Here is a 22,296-nt window from a genome sequence, read left to right on the forward strand (position 1 = left end):
CCGTCCGTCAAAACTCCCAGGGTGCATTGCTCCAAATGACGTCGCAAGGACGTCATTGTTTTCGACGTGAACGCAAATGGCGTCCAGCCCCATTCACAGACGACTTACGCAAACGACGTAAAATGTTCAAAATTATATGCGGGAACGACGGTCATACTTTACATTGAGTACGCCACCAGATAGCAGCTTTAACTATACGCCGGAAAAAGCCAAACGGAAACGACGTAAAAAAATGCGACGGCCGCTCGTACGTTCGTGGATCGTCGGAAATAGCTAATTTGCATACTCGCCGCGGATTACGACGGGAACGCCACCTAGCGGATGTCGAAAAATTGCATCAAAGATCCGAAGGCGTACGAAGACGTACCCAGATGCCGTCGTATCTTGTTTTGAGGATTCAAAACAAAGATACGACGCAGGAATTTTGAAATTGCGCCGGCGTATCAATAGATATGCCGGCGTACTTTCTTTGTGGATCTACCCCACTGTATTTATTGGCGTAAAAAACTCACTTTTTTATTCTGAAAATAGAGGGTAAACTGTACCTGCGTGTTATAAGCAGGGGGCTGTGAAATGTTTTTTTTTTTTTCTAAAACTTCCCTCTTAAAGTTAGGGTGCGTGTTATACGCTTGTGCATGTTATACGCCGATAAATACGGTAAATAATTCTATGGTGTTTATATGGACATTATTTACACTTGTTGCGCCCTTTTGTACCTTTCTTTCACAGTTGTATTAGTCACTCACTTATTTTTGGAGCTTCACTTATTGTAATTTTTCATCTTTCATTTTTATTGTTATTGGCGCCATTTTCCACATTTCTCTTTATACTGTAATATTTCTTGATTAGGATATTAATAAGAACAAGGGCTTGTCAATGAATATATACATATTGGTATATGCATTATTTGATTTAGATGATATTTAGTTGGAATTGATTTTGTGTAGATTTAGGTGTTTAGTTGAAAGGTATCCCTCCTTCAACTAAACAGAGACAGGATAGAATTTCGGGAGCTAGCTTCCTGGTCAACACTGGACCTGAAGCCCACCCAGTTGTGTGACAATAGCGAATGAATATTCGCTATTGTAACACAGATTCCCCTCCCAGGCAATCAGAAAGTGGGTCATGAGACCCGTCACCCGATTGGCTGAAAGGAGATCTGATCAGATTGGCCGCCAGGAGGAGTAGGGAGGAGATGCAGGAGAACCGGGAAACCAGCCGCCAGCAGGCTGGAGAGCAGCCACCACCGCCCGCCGCCTGGAGTGCTGCCCATGAGATGGAGTAAGTGGGTGGCTCGAATAACCAACCAGGGGGGTGCCGTCTGTGATCCGACCAACCGGAAATACCCCACCAGCCGCCATGTGAGCCGATGTGATGTGAGTGCTGGAAGAAACTGTATGATGATGAATTGCATGTATTTGCTGGCTAAAGGGGTTGAAAAGGTACATGTTCTTTCACCTTAATGCATTCTATGCATTAAGGTGGAAAAGCATCCAAGGCCCCCTGTTTACTTACCTCGAAAGTCCCGCGCCGTGAACATTCTGGCTTCTCGGCCCGGGCTTCTTGGCTCATTAATTGGTTGATTGATAGCAGCACAGCCATTGGTGGGGCCGCCGGCTGTATCACGGGAGCACGCCCGCAAGAACTAACCCCCATGGGAGAGAGCTCCCATGAAGGTGATAAGTTCTTGCGGAGAGGAGCCAAGACAGCCGCCGATGGACCGCAGAAGATGTGGATCGGGGCCAATCTGTGCAAAACGAGCTGCACAGTGGAGGTAAGTATAACATGTTTGTTTTTTTTTGTTTTTTAAACGGGAACCTTTAGTGTCCCTTTAAGTCAGTGGTCTCCAAACTGCGGCCTGGGGGCCAGATGTGGCCCTTTGCTTGATTTTATCCGGCCCTTGTGGTGCTTTTTTATTCATTGGCACCAATGAAGGGCAGAATTCCTCCCAATGACACCAATTATGGGGCAGAATTCCTCCCAGTGATGGGGCAGAATTTCTCCCAGTGACACCAATGATGGGGCAGAATTCCTCCCAATGACACCAATTATGGGGCAGAATTCCTCCCAATGACACCAATTATGGGGCAGAATTCTTCCCAGTGATGGTGTCACTGGGAGAAATTCTGCCCCATCACTGGGAGGAATTCTGCCCCATCATTGGTGTCACTGGGAGAAATTCTGCTCCAATGATGGGGCAGAATTCCTCCCAGTGATGGGGCAGAATTCCTCCCAATGATGGGGCAGAATTCCTCCCAATGATGGGGCAGAATTCCTCCCAGTGATGGGGCAGAATTCCTCCCAATGATGGGGCAGCATTCCTCCCAATGATGGGGCAGGAATTCCTCCCAGTGATGGGGCAGAATTCCTCCTAATGATGGGGCAGAATTCCTCCCAATGATGGGGCAGAATTCCTCCCAGTGATGGGGCAGAATTCCTCCCAGTGACACCAATGATGGGGGATTTTGTACTCCACAGTTCGGCCCCCTTAAAGTCTGGAGGACAGTAATCCGGCCCTTTGTTTAGAAAGTTTGGAGACCCCTTCTTTAAGTGATTCGTCTGGTCTGAGTTACTGGGAACACAGAGTGAGAATGAAGTCCAATAGTGTATTGGAACAAAGTGTAAACAAATTCTGTCCATACTCCAGCACACATAATTTGTATTGCATTTTAATTTGTAACATAAAATGTTTAATTCAAACAGTGAAAAACTTGAAAGAAAACAGCAATTTATAAACACTGAAATAAAAAATTTTTAAAAACGAAAATTAAATCAATCTACTACCTCTATAGTTTCCATTTATACTGTGCTCAGCAAAACATTATGGATTGTGGTTATAAAAAAAAACTATTTTTTTTTATTCTTTTTTATTCTCTACTACTGATTGAAAAAAAAAAAAAAACACTGTTTGCACTGTAAATCTTCCTTTTTTTTAATCTAGTCTAAAAGCCATTTTTTAGGCATTTCAGATCAATAACTTTAAAAAGAAAACACAAATCACAGCCGGGAGGTAGAAGCCTTTTTGGAGACCCGTACTTCCATTAGTACAGATGAATTTAACTTCTGTCTTTAGTCCTGCCACACTACTAGATTGGCTGCCAAGATCGCAGATACTTTTTGTGGCACAACCACGCATTGCTATTGAAGATGATGTTGTTCCTGTTAAAAATAAACGCATAAAAAGGTTTTAGAAAATGTAACATTTTCCAACAGATATTAAAAATACAATAAAACTGTAGTGGCAATAATACAAACACATATCAATATGGTCTTAAAAGTTGGACTCTAAATTTGACGATTTTTTTAAATCTTTGTTACCTTGTTTTTTTTATTTTAAAATTTTTCTATCAAATAATTTTTATTTAAATGTTGTGAAGTTAAAAGGGTCTATTTATAAAAAAAAAATTATTAGGTAGATTCAGGTACGTTCGCGTAACTTTGCGGCGGCGTAGCTTAAGGAATTTAAGCTACGCCGCCGTAAGTTAGCGAGGCAAGTACATGATTCACAATGTACTTGCCTGCTAAGTTAAGTCGGCGTAGCCTGAATCGGCGGGCGTAAGGGCGCCTAATTCAAATGTGTTTGAGGGGGGCGTGTTTTATGTTAATGGCGCTTGACCTCACATTTTTTACGTTTTTTTTTACTGCGCATGCGCCGGGCGCCTACATTTCCCAGTGTGCATTGCGGCTAAGTACGTCGCACGGGCCTATTGATTTTGATGTAGACGTAAACTACGTAAATCCCGATTCATGGACGACTTACGCAAACAACGTAAAAAATTTGAATTTCGACGCGGGAACGGCGGCCATACTTGACATTACTATTCCATCAGAGCCTAGCTCTAACTTTACGCGGCCTATCTCTTACGTAAACGGCGTAAAAGTACTGCGTCGGCCGGGCGTACGTTCATGAATCGGCGTATCTCCTCATTTACATATTCTACGCCGACCGCAATGGAAGCGCCACCTAGCGGCCATCCAAAATATTGCAATCTAAGATAGGACGGCGCAAGCCTGAAGTCACCTTGTGTTTCCATTCGTGTCCCGGAAGGACGGGTTTGTCTTGATGTGCCCCGGCCGGCGCACCAGACTTAAGGCTTTCTAACAATATGGATGCTGTAAGTGCAATATTTTCTGATACGAATAAAAAGGTTTATGGCAGGGGTCCTCAAACTATGGCCCTCCATTTATTCAGGAACTACAATTCCCATCATGCCTAGTCATGTCAGTGAATGTCAGAGTCTTGCAATGCCTCATGGTATGTGTAGTTCCGCAACAGCTGGAGGGTCGTAGTTTGAAGATCCCTGGTTTATGGTTTTACACTATATGGAGCTTTTTTTATCTTTTATAAAAACCATCCATACATTCATACGAGCGAGCAAGAGGCACCCTGGAGATATATGTATTAGTGTTGAGCAGAATACGCCATATTCGATTTTGCGATATATCTCGAATATATAGTCGAATATTCGAGATATATTCGCTAAATTCGAATATTCGTGATATTTTATGGAAATGAAATGATTGCGAAATTTCGCTATTGCGAATGCGAACATAATTGCGAAATTTCGACAAATGCGGAAGGAGCACTCTGATTGGCTCAGAATATTCGTGATATTTTATCGAAATTTCGCAAAATGCGAATGCGATATTTATTGCGGAATTTCGACAAATGCTGTAGGAGCACTCTGATTGGCTCAGAATATTCGTGATATTTTATCGAAATTTCGCAAAATGCAAATGCGATATTTATTGCGGAATTTCGACAAATGCTGTAGGAGCACTCTGATTGGCTCAGAATATTCGTGATATTTTATCGAATTGAGCAAAATGCGAATGCGATATTTATTGCGGAATTTCGACAAATGCTGTAGGAGCACTCTGATTGGCTCAGAATATTCATGATATTTTATCGAAATTTCGCAAAATGCGAATGCGATATTTATTGCGGAATTTCGACAAATGCTGTAGGAGCACTCTGATTGGCTCAGAATATTCGTGATATTTTATCGAAATTTCGCAAAATGCGAATGCGATATTTATTGCGGAATTTCGACAAATGCTGTAGGAGCACTCTGATTGGCTCAGAATATTCGTGATATTTTATCGAATTTCGCAAAATGCGAATGCGATATTTATTGCGGAATTTCGACAAATGCTGTAGGAGCACTCTGATTGGCTCAGAATATTCGTGATATTTTATCGAAATTTCGCAAAATGCGAATGCGATATTTATTGCGGAATTTCGACAAATGCTGTAGGAGCACTCTGATTGGCTCAGAATATTCGTGATATTTTATCGAAATTTCGCAAAAATGCGAATGCGAAATTGATTGCGGAATTTCGCCAACTGAAATGAAATGAAACTGAAAATGAAAAAAAATGAAACTGAAAAAAGCGCTCTGATGCGGAAGATAGGACGAAGAAAATAATCGCGCGATGTTCCGATTGCCGAATAATCGCATTGCGATTTTTCGGCAAGATAAAATGATCGCTTCAGCTACTCGGCCCAAGGTCTCTAATCATACCAGCAATGCTTTTAGACGTCGATGGAGATCTCTAGGATGTGATCTGTTCTAAAAATAAAATTGAAAAAATTTGAATATTCGGAATAGCGAATATTCACCGCGAAATTCGAAATATATCGCGAATACTCGAATATGCCATAATCGGGCCGAATATTCGCAATACAAAATTCGTGAACAACACTAATATGTATGTATATTCTTGAAGAAAGATCCAGGCTGTGGTTTTATTACAGGCACTCTTTGATCCTCTGTAACGGAGGATCATGTGGATCTGGTAAGGAGATAATTATATCATCTGGTGGTGGAATTTGCACGTTGAAGATGGTGGATGGATTTTTGTGAATAAGTCAATAGTTTCAAGCACTGGTGGACTTTTTCACATATGAACTTTTGATCTAGCACGATTTTATTTTCTATTTATGTAATAATACATTGTTTCACCACATTTTATTGCAATGCAATAGTGTAAATGGGTTCATAAGGATAAAAAAAACATCTAAATAAGACTGACTTTGTCTGTAATACTGACCTGATATTTTTGTGGTCTGGAGAAAACACATGTTCTCATTCCCCGTACACTGCATCGTATCTGAAGTGTAACACCAGGTGGAGTCAGCGGATATACAGGATCGGCACGTCAGTCCATTGGATACTGAGCTGTCCCCTGGCACTAAGGTAAAAAACATAACATGGAAATAATGGTGAGATTGAAGAGCACCTACATTTTACTAACAAACAAAGGGTCACCACACTTAGTCCTTCTGACAATGAAGATGTATGATGAATGCCTACTTCAGTCTTCAGTGCTTCCATGCCGTTTGACTGCTGCCACTGGTAAGGAGATTAGTGTGTAGGTGAGCGTCAAGTACTTGGTAGAGACCAAACTAATGGGGGGTTTTCTTTTACATCTCTTGTTCAACACCCCTGGAAGTAGTCACAGGGAGTCTGAAGACAGAGTTGCACGAATGCCAGAGTAAGAGGCTGTTGGGTATGTAGGCCAGATGGCTGTGTGAGAACACAGAGTTGTAAGAGTGCTGGTGTAGCAGACAGTACCATATCTCTTTGGCTGTTGGGCATGTAGGGTAGATGACTGTGGACTGTGGACCACACTAGTATACCAGAGCAAGAGACAGCAATGTAACCAAGACTCAAACTGAGGTCAGATGGAGGCGGGTGGTGGGTACCAAATCAGACAGGAACAGAGTCAATGTCACAAGTTGAGGTTGGTAATTGCCTGGCGGAAGAAGTACAAGACAGTAGAAAGGCAGAGGTCACAATATGTAGATAAAGGTCCAGAGGAACAGAGTTGGGGACACAAGCCATGGTCGGTAACAACCAAGCAGTGAGGTACCAGATCAGAGAACAGGAACGGAATTGGTGACACAAACCAAGGCCAGTAATAGCCAGACAGAAGAGGTAGATTGTTTATGCTTAATCCCTTTAAAAACACTGAGTACCGAAAACTACCTGTTAATCTGCCAAAAATAAAGTGTGCTCCCAGCCTCCTGGGCTGAAAACATACTGCTTCTGCTGTATTAAAATCCCAACATTTGTCAGTCCTTCCTACTGGATGACAGAACTCTGCCTATTCCCACCCCCTCTGCCCCTCTCTGTTGTTGTTTTTTTCCCTCAGAAAGTGTGTAGGTAAAGGGCTCTTGAGAGATGTAATTCTGGGGCATGACTATGTCCGTAGGACCTCCTAGCGTGTGCCTCTGGAAGAATTTTCTTGAAGTCTGGTAAGGATGTCACAGGAAGTAATAAACTAAATCCACTACAGGGACAAGGTACTTTAAATGTTTTTATGATGTTTTTATGATTTAGAAGAGAGTTCCCACTAAACCGATGCCATGACCAATGATGGTATATAAAGAACTTACATCCGCTGTAATGAGGATACTAGATGGAGAACACTTCAAGGATTCCAAAATTTGGATGATGTGCTTCATATCCTTATGCCTAGTACACACGAGAGGATTTATCCGCGGAAACGGTCCTCTGGCGGATTTTGATCTCCTGGTTGTACTAACCAGGAGATCAAAATCCCTGCGGAATTCCGTCCACGGTGACGCGACGCGCTGTCGCCGCGATGATGATGCGGTGACGTACGCGACACGGTGATATAAGGACTTCCACGCATGTGTCGAATCATTACGACGCATGTGGGGGATGGATTCGGACGGATTGATCCGGTGAGTCTGTACAGACCAGCGGATCAATCCGTTGGAATGGATTCCAGCGGATCGATTTCTTAGCATGTTAGGAAATTTTTATCCGCTGGAAATCCATCCCCGGGGACAAAAATCCGCGGAAACAGATCCGCTGGATTGTACACACCAGGGGATCTATCCGCTGAAACCGGTCAGCGGATCAATTTCAGCGGATCAATCCTCTCGTGTGTACGGGGCCTTAGGCCTCGTACACACGACCGGACATGTCCGCGGACCAGTTTCAGGGGACAGATCCGATCCTGTGTACAGGCTAGCGGACAGATTTCCAGCGGACAAATGTTTCTTAGCATGCTAAGAAACATCTCCCCTGGAAAGCTGTCCGGCGGACATGTCCGCTGGTTAGTACACCTAACCAGCGGACAGATATCTCCCGCATGCGTCGAATGGATTCGACGCATGCGTGGAAGTATTTTACTTCCTGGTTTGGTGACGTGGCGGCGTCAACGTCACCGCCACGTCACCGCGCTGTCTGTCCGCGGGGATTTCGGTTTGATGGTGTGTACAGCCATCAGACCGAAATCTCCAAGCGGACATGTCCGGAGAAAACGGTCCGCCGGACCGTTTTCATCGGACTGTCCGCTCGTCTGTACGAGGCCTTAAGGAAGGCATCAGTTTTACCAACCAACGGTTTAATGCCTTGTATACACGATTGGTTTTCCCGGTGGTAAAAAGTCTGCTGGGAAAATCGAGGGGAAAACCGAGAACCTGCTCGGTAGCTTTTTCCCCCTACACACGCCCAGGTTTCCCAACAGGAAAACTACCATGAGAGCTTTGGTCGGAAAACCCAGCCGTGTGTATGCTCCACTGCAGGTTTTCTCCATAGGTAAACTGCCGGCTTAAAAACCGCCGGGAATGCCAGCGGGAAAAAAAAGAACATGTTTTAATTTTTCCCGGCGGTTTTCCTGTCGAGAAAACTGCGATGGAGCATACAGACGGCCTGTTTTTCCGGCCAAAAGCTGTCATGGCAGTTTTCCCGATGAGAAAAACGGTTGTGTGTGTACGAGGCAAAAGGAAAGAATCGATGTACTGGCCCAGCCTGGCAGTCACCAAATTGATTCCATTCACAATAGGTCTACCCGGAGGGTTGACACTATTTATACATTTTTGGCAGAAAATAAATAGGGGTCCTACAAAACAAAAGATCTAAATATGCTGATTCCTTTTTGTTGAGGAATTCAATGATTGAATTGAAAACTATATAGAAATCAATCAGCCCAAACACAACTCAGGGTCAAATTATCAAATCCCAGCATGAAAGCTAAAATGTAGTAGTGCATCGCTAGAACATCAGCTAAATATTGCATGCCTGCAAGCCACGTTTTTTTTCCTTCTTATATTTAGAATTTTTATATTTGCATTTGTTGCATAGCTCTGATAAAGGGCAGGTCTGTTTGCCCCCCAAAATGCATTGGACTTTGTCTCTCCAATTTTTTTGCAATTGGATTTGAACCAATTTTATCAATAGAAGTCACTTACGGGAAGGAAGAGTCGGAGTGCAAAGATCAGTTCCACAACACGATGTACCCAACTTCACTCTTCCATTGCTAGGAATGGTCATACTTCCTGTCTTGTCACACTCATCCTGAGGCACACATGACTTTATGTATGATCTTGAAACAAGGATACCTACAAGTGAACAAACTTATCATTCTCTGCAATAAAGACAAAGGTTTAATGTGAAACAAAAATGGCAACCCGCCAAAGTATACAAAGCTTTTAGGTTATGGCTCCGCTTACACATCTGGGATCCCGAATCACAACAAATCGCAGGACGCCAGTACGATCTCCATCACTCCCTATGGCACCCGATCGGGGAGCGATTTTGCCACGATTGTCACCTGACGAAGCATGGTAACATCGCACAAGCAGAGTCGTGAAGTACAAGAATGCCTAGATGTGAACAAAGCCTAAGGTGCACATGGAGGGCTTTGCACGGAACAAACAAAACAAAAGTTTCCCAGCTCGCGTACCAGCTAGTCAGCAAAAATAACAAAATACACTGTCTAATAATTTGTGTAAAAAACTGAGGTTTTAGTTGCATAACTGCCATAACCTCTCTATTTTTTTTTACTATTGCTGATTCTCTTTCCTATAAAAGTGGTACCATGGGAGGCTTCTCGGTCGTTCCTGGGCTTACCTGACTCATCAGTGAAGCCCAAGATGGGTCCAACACAGCCGTTAGCTAGGTAAGGAGACAAGTGAGGCCAAGATGGCCACCACTCATTTCTATGCCCTTGGAGGACCAGAGGCCATAATAAATGTGTATATATTTTTTTAAAGCAAAAGTAATATATATACAGTACAGACCAAAAGTTTGGACCCACCTTCTCATTCAAAGAGTTTTCTTTATTTTAATGACTATGAAAATTGTAAATTCACACTGAAGGCGTCAAAACTATGAAGTAACACATGTGGAATTATACATAACAAAAAAGTGTGAAACAACTGAAAATATATTTCATATTCTAGGTTCTTCAAAGTAGCCACCTTTTGCTTTGATTACTGCTTGGCACACTCTTGGCATTCTCTTGATGAGCTTCAAGAGGTAGTCACCTGGCGCAGCACCCCATCACTCTCCTTCTTGGTCAAATAGCCCTTCCCCCGCCTGGAGGTGTGTTTGGGGTCACTGTCCTGTTGAAAAATAAATGATGGTCCAACTAAACGCAAACCGGATGGAATAGCATGGTGCTGCAAGATGCTGTGGTAGCCATGCTGGTTCAGTATGCCTTCAATTTTGATTAAATCCCCAACAGCGTCACCAGCAAAGCACCCCCACACCATCACACCTCGTCCTCCATGCTTCACAGTGGGAACCAGGCATGTAGAGTCCATCCGTTCACCTTTTCTGCGTCGCACAAAGACACGGGGGTTGGAACCAAAGATCTCAAATTTGGACTCATCAGACCAAAGCACAGATTTCCACTGGTCTAATGTCCATCCCTTGTGTTCTTTATCCCAAACAAGTCTCTTCTGCTTGTTGCCTTTCTTTAGCAGTGGTTTCCTAGCAGATATTCTACCATGAAGGCCGGATTCACACAGTCTCCTCTTACCAGTTCTAGAGATGTGTCAGCTGCAAAAGGTGGCTACTTTGAAGAACACAGGGCTAGATCCTCAAAAGAGATACGACGGAGTAACTGCTGTTACTCCGTCGTATCCCTTGTCCTAACTATGGAACTGATCCACAGAATCAGTTTCCCATAGTTAGGACGAAGATCCAACAGGTGTAATTGAATTACACTGCCGGATCTTAGGATGCAGTACCGCATCCGCCGCTGGGGGCATTTCGCGTCGAAATGCCGCTTCGGGTATGCAAATTAGGACTTACGGCGATCCACGAAGCTATTACGCTTCGTTTTGTCGCCGTAAGTTTTAGTTTGCAAGTGCAAAATTAGGGCTGCTTTTACAAAGTGTAAACTGTTTACACCGTGTAAAAGCAGACCCTTCTTCCTCGCGCCACGCTTTTTTTTTTATTTCAAATTTTTTTTTTGCCGCCGTATCTTTTTTTTTTCCCGACGCAACTTTATTGACCCCAAAGCCCGACGTAACGTAATTTCACGCTCTGCCCGTCGGGAAAATGACGTCACGAGCATGCGCAGTACGGCCGGCGCGGGAGCGCGCCTCATTTAAATGGGATTCGCCCCCTGATGATGAGGAATGCCTTGCGCCGGCCCGATTTAAGTTACTCCACTCAAAATTTCTAGGTAAGTGCTTTGTGGATCGGGCACTTAGGTAGAAATTTTGCGGCGGTGTAACTTAAATCGGAATATTTAAGTTAAGCCCGTTTTTTGAGGATCTGGCCCCTAGAATATTAAATATATTTTCAGTTGTTTCACACTTTTTTGTTATGTATAATTCCACATGTGTTCATTCATAGTTTTGATGCCTTCAGTGTGAATCTACAATTTTCATAGTCATGAAAATAAAGAAAACTCTTTGATTGAGAAGGTGTCCAAACTTTGGTCTGTACCGTATATATTGTTTTTAAATGAGAGATTTGTGGTCCTTTTGACCCCAGATCTCTCAATAAAGACGACCTGTGATCCTGATTTCTATTGCAAGGGACGTTTACATTTCTTGTAATAGGAATAAATGTAATTAAAAAATAAATAAATTAAGGGACAGTGTAATTTTTTTTATAAATTTATAAATTAAAAAATGTTAAATAATATTTTTTTTAAATTAAAGTGCCCTATTCCCTCCGTCCTGGCGCGCAGAAGCGAACGCATACTGAAGTCACGCAAGCACATGTGAGCAGTGTTCAAACCTCACATGTGTGGTATTGCCGCAAACATTAGAGCGAGAGCAATAATTCTAGCATTAGATCTCCTCTGTAACCTGTAAACATTTTTAAAGCATCACCTTTGAAAAAGTCACATGACGAAACGTGTCAGCGGACCACGCTAGCTCGCCCGTACGCCACCATCCCAGCTGCCAGCTGCTCGGCTCGACACGGATGCCCACGGAGGGGATCACCGGCGGTGTCATTAGCGCAGGTTTGCAGCTTTTATGGGACAGGCGGCTAGCTAAGCGTACCCTTTTTTCAATAGTCTGCCTATTTGTTTGTTTTTAAAGTTATTTTTTGGGAGGAACCCAGGTGTCTCTGGGACCTGCCGCGGAGTGTTTTCTCCACTAAGTGTTTTTTAAATAAGTTAACTTTTGGAAGTTTTTGAAAAACATATTACGCTATGTGGACCTTCCTTTTTTTACATTCCTGAGTGACACCATCATCGCTGCCCGGGGAATACCCCCAGTGGTTTACATCTCTGAGGAGCTGCACCGTAAAGGATTCAATACAGAGCACTGGACCACAGGAGTGATTGAGGTACCATCACCAACCGCTTTTTGCCCCTTGGGGGGTACCGACATCTGGTGAGTGGGGACCTAAGCGGGGGAGCACAAAAGTCACTGATCATTGGATTGTGAGGGATCGGCACACCAAGTCACCATTTATATTCTGCTACACTTTGCATTCAGGGATTGTACCTGTTGTCTGAACTCTGGTTCTATTATCTCCAGCAGGAATAGTGCAACCCCTACGGCTTATTGAGTTGTCATCTGTGCGGAGGTTGGCACTGTTAGGGGGGACTTTTATTCCTGTCTCTATATTGGACAATCTCATGATTTTTAATACTTATTTGTCTGTAATACCTCGGTGGTCTAATTTCATGAAGTGAAATCATACCCGGAAGCCGAGGGATGAAACAGCGATAACGAGGTATGTACGAAAAAAAAAACACCAGCATACCCGCAGTGTAATCAGTCAGCTCAATGTATTGTTAGAATTTTTTTTAGGGGGAACCTCCACTTTAATATCTACACCTATACCAGGAGCCATTGGAGGCCGCTTATATTTATCTCACTTTAGCATATAATTTTTCCATTTTTGTTTCTGTTAAAAAGGGGGTTCCTTTTTATTGGATGTATCCCTTGTTCAGGTACCCAACACAGGTATAACAACCAGTAAACCCACACTCTATTGCATATTAATCGGTACAGCAGCGCCACCATCCCACTGTTTGTTTAATTTTTAAAGCATTGCCTATGGAGATTTTTAAATCCAATATTTTATTGGATGCTAGAGAACAAATAGAAAGGACACAGACATCTTTATCTTTCAATAAAACGTTATTGTAAAACTTTCAATAAAATTTTATTGTAGGTACAGTGTAATTTTTTCCATATGTAAATAACAGGAGCATTCATATGTAAATAGCTGAAGCCAGAGGGATTCATTTGTAAATATCGGCAGCCAGCGGCATTTCTAGGTAAGTAAAGGAGCCATTCATATGTATATCATGCCCCTCTGCAGTGAAGAGATGATGTGCTGTAACCTCTAGCAACCAATCAGTGAGCAGTATTACTGTACAATAATCTCTAGCAACCAATCAACAAGAAGAAATCATGTGCTGTAACCTCTAGAACAGGGATATGCAATTAGCGGACCTCCAGCTGTTGCAAAACTACAAGTCCCATCATGCCTCTGTCTCTGGGTATCATGCTTGTGGCTGTCAGAGTGTTGCAATGGCTCATGGGATTTGTAGTTCTGCAACAGCTGGAGGTCCGCTAATTGCATATCCCTGCTCTAGAAACTAATCAGTGAGCCATAATGTGTGCTGTAACCTCTAGCAGACAATCAGTAAGTGGTAAAGATATGCTGTAACCTCTGGCAACCAATCACAATCACTGCCTGATCTGATACAGTAACCTGATTTTAAGTCTAGCTGATATCTATTGTATGTCTCAGAGCAAGTGGAGACCAAAATTGCCTGGGGGGTGGGGGCAAGAAATTGTTTGCCCAAGACGGCCCTTGTTTTATTGGGCTATTGTATTTTGTGCATTGTGATACTCTTTTGCTGTTTGGATGATATTACTAAACTTGAGTGTGCTATTGACACATTATGCACATAAAACATAAAAACAGACATCTCTGGCGCAACAAAGGATCCAGAGGCCCCTGATGTGAACTGACGCTTGTAAATCCCCAACATAGAATACGTTTAGCATTTGTTATTGAATAACTTACCCAGAGCCCAGCTTTCTGTGTATGCAGCTCCGCACACAGAGCCAGAAGGACAAGTCACACTGGGGCCGGTACACGAGTTTGATGGAGAAAAGCACTGTGTACAAGAGAGCGAGTAACCTAAAGAGAGAGAAAACAATACAGAATCAACCACAGCAGTAATATTTTACTGAGAAAGTGAGACCCAATGAGAATTTAATTACAAAAGGCTGCTTGGGGCCAGTTGAAAACAGTCATAGGTCAAGATTGTTGGTTGGGACTTTCAAGGCACTGATAGGAAACCAAATTGGTATAAAAAACAATATTTATTTACATATGACAAAATACAATATAAAACCACATTTAGGGACAGACCCCACAGATCAGATCAGATATTGAGACCATCTGTGTCTAATGGGTGGAGCCAATGACCTCGACCGGTTTCGCGGTTGTACCGCTTCTTCAGGAGGGTCTAAAAAGATATGTATAAGATATACAGTAAACAACAAGCATTATGTACAGTAAAATAAACATAAGAAACAGTGGATTTTCTCAGGGAGTCAAAGAAAAATTTGCTCACCTAGACTGGTCAGGGCGATCAGGCAATGGGTCTGAAAATTCCCCCGTGGCGCACGAAGGGGGATAACATAGAACGGGCTCTAATGGCTGATGATAAGCAGGAAAAGGAGGAAGACATTGGGGAATAAATATTAAAAGAAAAAGGGGGAAGGTTTTGAGGGGGGAGGGGAAGGAAAGGGGGGGGGGAGAGTTGTATGGGTGAAATGAGAAGGACGCCAATTTTGTTTTGGAGCCACGTCGCACGACCGCGCAATTGTCTGTTAAAACGACGCAGTGCCGAATCGCAAAACCTGGCTTGGGCATTTAGCTGCCTAAAGGTCCGGGGCTTAAGCGGATAATGATGGACTAATAGAGTTAGGTTAGGCAGTTTCAACCGCAGGTTCGATACACACAGATTGCTATTGTCACCGTCATGTCAAATCTTCTATCTATATCCAACTGTTGTCACAACAAAACGAAAATTATGCATTTTTTATGTCGAATCTTTCAAATTTCAGATTCTGGCCCTCGTTTTCTTTTGTTAAAACGAACGCGAAAATCCCAGAAATTCGGACGAAAATGCATTCGGATGAAAACGAATGCACATGTCTAATAGCAACTGGTTGAACATCCTATTCCAAAACCAGGGACAATAACATGGAATGGCCCTACCTTTGCATCTATAAGAGCCTCCACTTTTTTGGGACAACTTTCAACAAGATTTTGGAGTATATTTGTTGGAGTTTGTGCCTATTCAGCCAAAAGAGCATTTGTAAGGTTAAATTGGTTAGAAAACCTAGCTTATGATTTGCACTCAAGTTAAAAAATGGTAACGCACTATTGCCAGATCTGATTGTTTTTCATGTGGTTGATGTGATTGGAGTTCACGAGCAGCAGCAAGGAGGCTTAACTCTTTAATTGACCAATGTGACGGGAGTTTATGGGCAGCTTATAAGGAGGAGTACTGTGAGAAGCATTTCAAAGGATTAATCATTCCCAGAGGCATATTAAAAAAAGCCCAGTTTTTTTTTTCTCAAAGAATAGGTGCAGGAACTCCTCCCTTTCTAGACACCCCTTGACTCCGCCCCCTACCCATCTTCAAGCCACGCTCCTTGGCCCCACCCCTTGCCCACCTCCCAGTACCACTGATTTTAAAATACAGAAATGTATAATTTTGTGGTGCTATTTTGTATGGAATTTGTTAATGATAATGAAAGCAGTAAAATAGATCAACCAAGGGAAAATTAGTAGATCCACCCCAGCAACAATGAACTCCCACCAGCCAGCATCAGAACTCCCAATGAACAATGAACTCCCACCAGCCAGCATCAGAACTCCCAATGAACAATGAGCTCCCACCAGCCAGCATCAGAACTCCCAATGAACAATGAACTCCCACCAGCCAGCATCAGAACTCCCAATGAACTCCCACCAGCCAGCATCAGAACTCCCAATGAACAATGAACTCCCACCAGCCAGCATCAGAACTCCCAATGAACAATGAACTCCCACCAGTCAGCATCAGAACTCCCAATGAACTCCCACCAGCCAGCATCAGAACTCCCAATGAACAATGAACTCCCACCAGCCAGCATCAGAACTCCCAATGAACTCCCACCAGCCAGCATCAGAACTCCCAATGAACAATGAACTCCCACCAGCCAGCATCAGAACTCCCAATGAACAATGAACTCCCACCAGTCAGCATCAGAACTCCCAATGAACTCCCACCAGCCAGCATCAGAACTCCCAATGAACAATGAACTCCCACCAGCCAGCATCAGAACTCCCAATGAACAATGCAAAAATACGAAGGAAACTTGGACAGCCGCACTCCAAAAATGCTCTTTTAATTAACATCGATCACAAAATAAACATGCCACAGCAAAAAAATTGGAACAAAAGCTAACGTTTCGCACTGTAGCTTCAGTGCTTAGTCATAGCTGGTTCCCAATGAACAATGAACTCCCAACAGCCAGAAGCCAGAAACATTAGACCCCTCCCTCAACAGTAAATCCCTTCCAGCAGCGATTGACCTCCTGCAACATAAGACCTACATCAGCAACAATAGATCCCCCACCAGCAACAATAGACCTCCCTTGCAAAAATAGAAAAATAGATCTCCTCCAGCAACAATAGATTCCCCAGTAGCCAGCAACAATATACCCTCCAGCAACCAGCAACACAGACCCCTACCTTAGCAGTAGATCCCTCGCAGCAACAACTGACCCCCCAGCAACATAAGACCCACCCCAGCAACAAGTGTTCCCCTGGAGCAACAGAAGACCTCTGCAGTAGCAATAGAACAACTTTCTCTGCAAAAATAGATCTCTTCCAGCAACAATAGATTCCCCAGCAGCAGTGCCGAAAAATGAGAAGCGGGGGGCGCTGACGACAGTGACATTTCACATTAAAGAAAGTTGAGAAGCGGGGGTAGGGGGTGTTCTGCTGTCGCAAATGACATCTTACATTAAATTGAGAAGCAGGGGGTGCTGACTTCTTACCTCTTCTCGCATGCACCCAGCGAGTTGAGAAGCGGGGTGAGGGGGTGAAAATGACTTCTCACCAGGCGGGGCCTCTAGTAATTTGGGGGGCCCTTCGCAGCTTTGCGGGGCCCTAAGCGGCTTGCATAGTGAGCCTATAGGGCGGATCGGCCCTGCCCAGCAGCCATCATTACTAGACACTCCAGAACATCCCAGCACCCCTTGTCATTACATAAATTCAGTTCTGGAGGTGCCGGAACTGCGTTCCCCCACATTCCTGATGAAAAAAAGCCCTGAAAAAGCCTATAAGTCTGAAACACAAAGGAAGATTTGTGGCGTCTCATCACCCTGCTCACCAGTCTAAGGCCCCATACACACGATAGAATTTATCCGCGAATACGGTCCAGCGGACCGTTTCCGCGGATAAATCCTCTCGTGGATTTCGGCGGATTTTCATGCGATGGTGTGTACACACCATCGCATTGTAATCCGCGCCGAAATCCTCTTGCGATGACGTGTCGCGCCGTCGCCGCGATTATGACGCGGCGACGTGCGCGACGCTGTCATATAAGGAATTCCACGCATGCGTCAAATCATTACGACGCATGCGGGGGATCCCTTCGGACGGATGGATTCGGTGAGTCTGTACAGACCAGCGGATCCATCCGTTGGGATGGACTCCAGCAGATGGATATGTTCTGCATGTCAGCAAATATTCGATCTGCTGGAATCCATCCCAGGGGATAAATATCCGCGAAAAAAGATCCGCTGGCGTGTACACACCATAGGATCTATCTGCTGAAACCCATTTGCTGGGATTTATCTGCGGATGGATTCTATGGTGTGTATGGGGCCTAAGCCTGATTGACCCACATGCAGTACTGCTAAGGTGTCCATTTTATCTGATGAGTCTAACCACTCATTGACAAATGAAGAAGGTAATAGTGTCTGCGCTGTGTGACAAAGGAATGGGGAACGTGAAATGAAAGGGGAAAAATTAAAGGGTCACTAAAGGAATTTTTTTTTTTTAAGCTGAAATGACTGTTTACAGGGTATAGCGACATAATAGTTAACTGATTCCTTTTAAAAATGATTAAAAATAGATAAAAAACAATCATATAATGTACCTGCAGTTTAGTTTCATTTTTGCTGTTGTTTCCTGGTTCTCTGATGTACAGAGAGCCAATAGAGGGCAGTCAGCCAATAGATGGCAGTGATACTTTGTCTAAAACTCCTCAGCACCAATCCAGTTTCGTTTTACACACAGTAATCACACCTCCTTGATTAGTCACCACAGTGAGAAATCTCCCAGTACTGTGGTGATCAGGAAACAGACAACCAGGAAGTGTCCAGAACAGAGAGGAATTACAGCAACATCAAAGCAAAAACGAGCAATGAGGACATGAAACCAGGACTGCAGTAAAGTAAAGGAAGCTATTTAGCTAAAAAAAATGGCACGGACAGGCACATCAACGTACCTGTATGTGCCTGCCTAGACGTGGGTCGGGGGTCCGATCGGGACCCCCCCCCCGCTACATGCGGCGGTCGGATCCCCTCGGGGAGCGATCCAGGACGACGGCGCGGCTATTCGTTTATAGCCGATCCGTCGCGATCGCTCCCCGGAGCTGAAGAACGGGGAGAGCCGTATGTAAACACGGCTTCCCCGTGCTTCACTGTGGCGGCTGCATCGATCGAGTGATCCCTTTTATAGGGAGACTCGATCGATGACGTCAGTCCTACAGCCACACCCCCCTACTGTTGTAAACACACACTAGGTGAAGCCTAACACGTTCAGCGCCCCTTGTGGTTAACTCCCAAACTGCAACTGTCATTTTCACAATAAACAATGCAATTTAAATGGTCCCAAAAATGTGTCAAAATTGTCCGAAGTGTCCGCCATAATGTCGCAGTCACAAAAAAAATCGCTGATCGCCGCCATTAGTAGTAAAAAAAAAATAATTAATAAAAATGCAATAAAAATATCCCCTATTGTGTAAACGCTATAAATTTTGCGCAAACCAATCGATAAACACTTATTGCAATTTTTTTTAACAAAAATAGGTAGAAGAATACGTATCGGCCTAAACTGAGGAAAAAAAATATTTTATATTTTTGGGGGATATTTATTAGAGCAAAAAGTAAAAAATATTGAATTTTTTGCAAAATTGTTGCTCTATTTTTGTTTATAGCGCAAAAAATAAAAACCGCAGAGGTGATCAAATACCACCAAAATAAAGCTCTATTTGTGGGGGAAAAAAGGACGCCAATTTTGTTTTGGAGCCACGTCGCACGACCGCGCAATTGTCTGTTAAAGCGACGCAGTGCCGAATTGTAAAAACCCCTTGGGTCATTTAGCTGCATATTGGTCCGGTCCTTAAGTGGTTAATATATTAAGTATGTGAACATATAAATAACCTCAAATAGCTATTGCATTATCCGAATAGCAGCGAATACAATAATCCAGATACCAGTGAATAGGTGAAAAAAACAAAACAAAAAAATATATAAATGTAAATCATACAACACAATATACCATGTGAATGAATATATAAACCTATACACAATAAGATGCAGTATGGTATGCCAGAAACATACACATCTACAAAGAGTGCAAATAGTGGTGAATAGGTGAAAAAAACAAAAGAAAAAGTCTCTGAAATGTGATCCCAAAGCCGAGTGTTGAAAAATGGAAAAGCTTCACAGTGCTGGAACACCTCTTGTGGCTCGTATCTGCTCACCTAACGGCTGTTGTACTAACAGCCTAGTAATCCTCAGTTACCAGATGGCATACTCTATTTGAAGGTATACTTGGAGGACCCAGTTCCAGGTAGACACATGTAAAATAACAGTAGTATTGGCATTGAGTATTGGCAGATAGAGGGAATGGGGAATGGGGGAGGGGAAGGGTGGGTTAGAAAAGGGAAGGGAAGTGGGGGGGGTTGGAAAAGGAAAGGCAAGTGAGTATTGGCAGATAGAGGGGATGGGGGAGGGGAAGGGAGAGTTAGAAGAGGGAAGGAAAGTGGGGTATTGGTGAATGGAAAGGCAGTTGGGGGTTTGGAAAAAATAAGAACAGTGGGGGACTGACAGATGGAAGGGAAGTGGGGTTTTGGAAGAGGGAAGATAATTGAGGGGTTGGCAGATGGGAAGAAAATGGGGGTTTGGGAAGGGAAGTGAAGCAACTGAAAGAGGGAACGGAAGGGAGGTTTGGAAGAGAGATGGAAATAGGATTTGGAAGAGGAAAGAGAAGTGGGGGGTTTAGAAGAGGGAAAGTTTTTTTTTATTGGAAGCAGGACGTGAAATTGGTAAGCGCCGGTACACAAAAAACAATCATGAAAAAATGTATATACTTACTAGGTGCTACCAAACCCAAGAAAACACCAATAATCTGATAAAGTGATGCCATTAGAAGAATCCGCTGTATCTATAGGCTGATGCAAAGGAGGATCTGATCTAGTGTTTGCTCGAGAACGCCTTATTTATATTGTTAAGCTCGTTGGGTAAAAAGGTGTGACCCAGGAAATTGATAAAAATATTATGTCATGCTAACAGGCAAAGTTTATTTTATAGTCCTCAATAAAGGCCTGTAATAGAGCGCAGTTTATGAAAGTCAGTTACTTACCTCATATTTCTGAGTTGTGGAAAAAAGTTGTAATAAGCAAGGTTTTCAGCCTTCAAGGTCGATCTTTCCAGACTCTCAGATCAGCCTTTTTTTTTCATTTTTACTACCGTGGGGGAACTGGAAAAAAATGTACAGATCTTGGTGAAACTCTGGTAAAAATACATTTATCACTACCCGATCAGTAAGTTGTCGGGTAGTGATAAGTTTGAGTCAATGGATGTTCTCTGAACACCTAAAAAAAATCCCCACACATGAATATAGCACCCAAAGCCAATTCAAGTCTATTGGAGCAAAATTTGGGGATTTTTTTCTGGCCTCCTGTTTAAGACCAATTTGCAGGCTTTTTGTAAAAAAAACGATTGAAATTATACATCCTTTCGAATCATACAGGTGCTCACCTGTATTTGTATAGCTGTCCACAGTGATCATCCTCCTTTTCCGACACACCCAGGCCCCCTCCACCCCAGAAATAGAAGTATCAAGTGTAGGCGTGGCCACTGAGAATCTCCCACCACCATCTTGAAATGAACGATATATCTCAGCAATAATACTACACAAATGGCCCCTGACATCTTATAATAGTCTAATGGGGTGGCCATATTGGACTGGATGCCGCCCCCCTGGAAAAGTTTTCTGGGTGGAGTGGCCATATTGGGATGTAGCAGGAAAAGGTAGAAATACTACAACGCTTAGTTCACCACACCTTTTTTTTCTCATCATCCAAAACCAAACAGTCATATAAATGAAAGAATCTCACTGGCAATCCTAAATTACCCTATGTAGGCATAAGCCAAACAAGAAAAGTGACATTTACACCACTAGGGGGCAGATAGTTGATATACAATATGTGAATATCTTGGAGGACATTAAAGCGGAGGTTCACCCGTACAATATACTTTTTCCCCTTAGCTTCATGCTCGTTTTGTCTAGGGGAATCGGCTAGTTGTTTTAAAATATGAGCTGTACTTACGGTTTACGAGATGCATCCTCTCCGTCGCTTCCGGGTATGGGCTGCGGGACTGGGCGTTCCTATTTTGATTGACAGTCTTCCGAGAGGCTTCCGACGGTCGCATCCATCGCGTCACGATTTTCCGAAAGAAGCCGAACGTCGGTGCGCAGGCGCAGTATAGAGCCGCACCGACGTTCGGCTTCTTTCGGCTACTAGTAACGCGATGGATGCGACCGTTGGAAGCCTCTCGGAAGACTGTCAATCAAGAAGGAACGCCCGCTCCCGAAGACCCATACCCGGAAGCCGACGGAGAAGATGCATCTCGAAAACGGTAAGTACAGCTCATATTTTAAAACAACTAGCCGATTCCCCTAGACAAAACGAGCATGAAGCTAAGGGGATTGTTTAAAAAAATTGATTAATGGGTGAACTCTC

General features: G+C 43.4%; 1 protein-coding gene across 1 annotated transcript; it reads right to left on the reverse strand.

Annotated features, from left to right (window-relative positions):
• Window positions 1-2,785: 2,785 nt before the first annotated feature.
• LOC120915987 (phospholipase A2 inhibitor 25 kDa subunit-like) lies at window positions 2,786-20,750 on the reverse strand. The gene is made up of 5 exons (XM_040326829.1): window positions 20,645-20,750; window positions 14,277-14,393; window positions 9,230-9,379; window positions 6,055-6,195; window positions 2,786-3,159 (listed from the first exon to the last, which is right to left on the reverse strand). Exons 1-5 carry the CDS (start codon window positions 20,694-20,696, stop codon window positions 2,966-2,968), a joined length of 654 nt encoding a protein of 217 aa, XP_040182763.1. The 5' UTR covers window positions 20,697-20,750; the 3' UTR covers window positions 2,786-2,965.
• Between the last annotated feature and the right edge of the window lie 1,546 nt (window positions 20,751-22,296).

Source organism: Rana temporaria, chromosome 10, assembly GCF_905171775.1.
Source record: "Rana temporaria chromosome 10, aRanTem1.1, whole genome shotgun sequence".
Taxonomy (NCBI): Eukaryota; Metazoa; Chordata; class Amphibia; order Anura; family Ranidae; genus Rana; species Rana temporaria.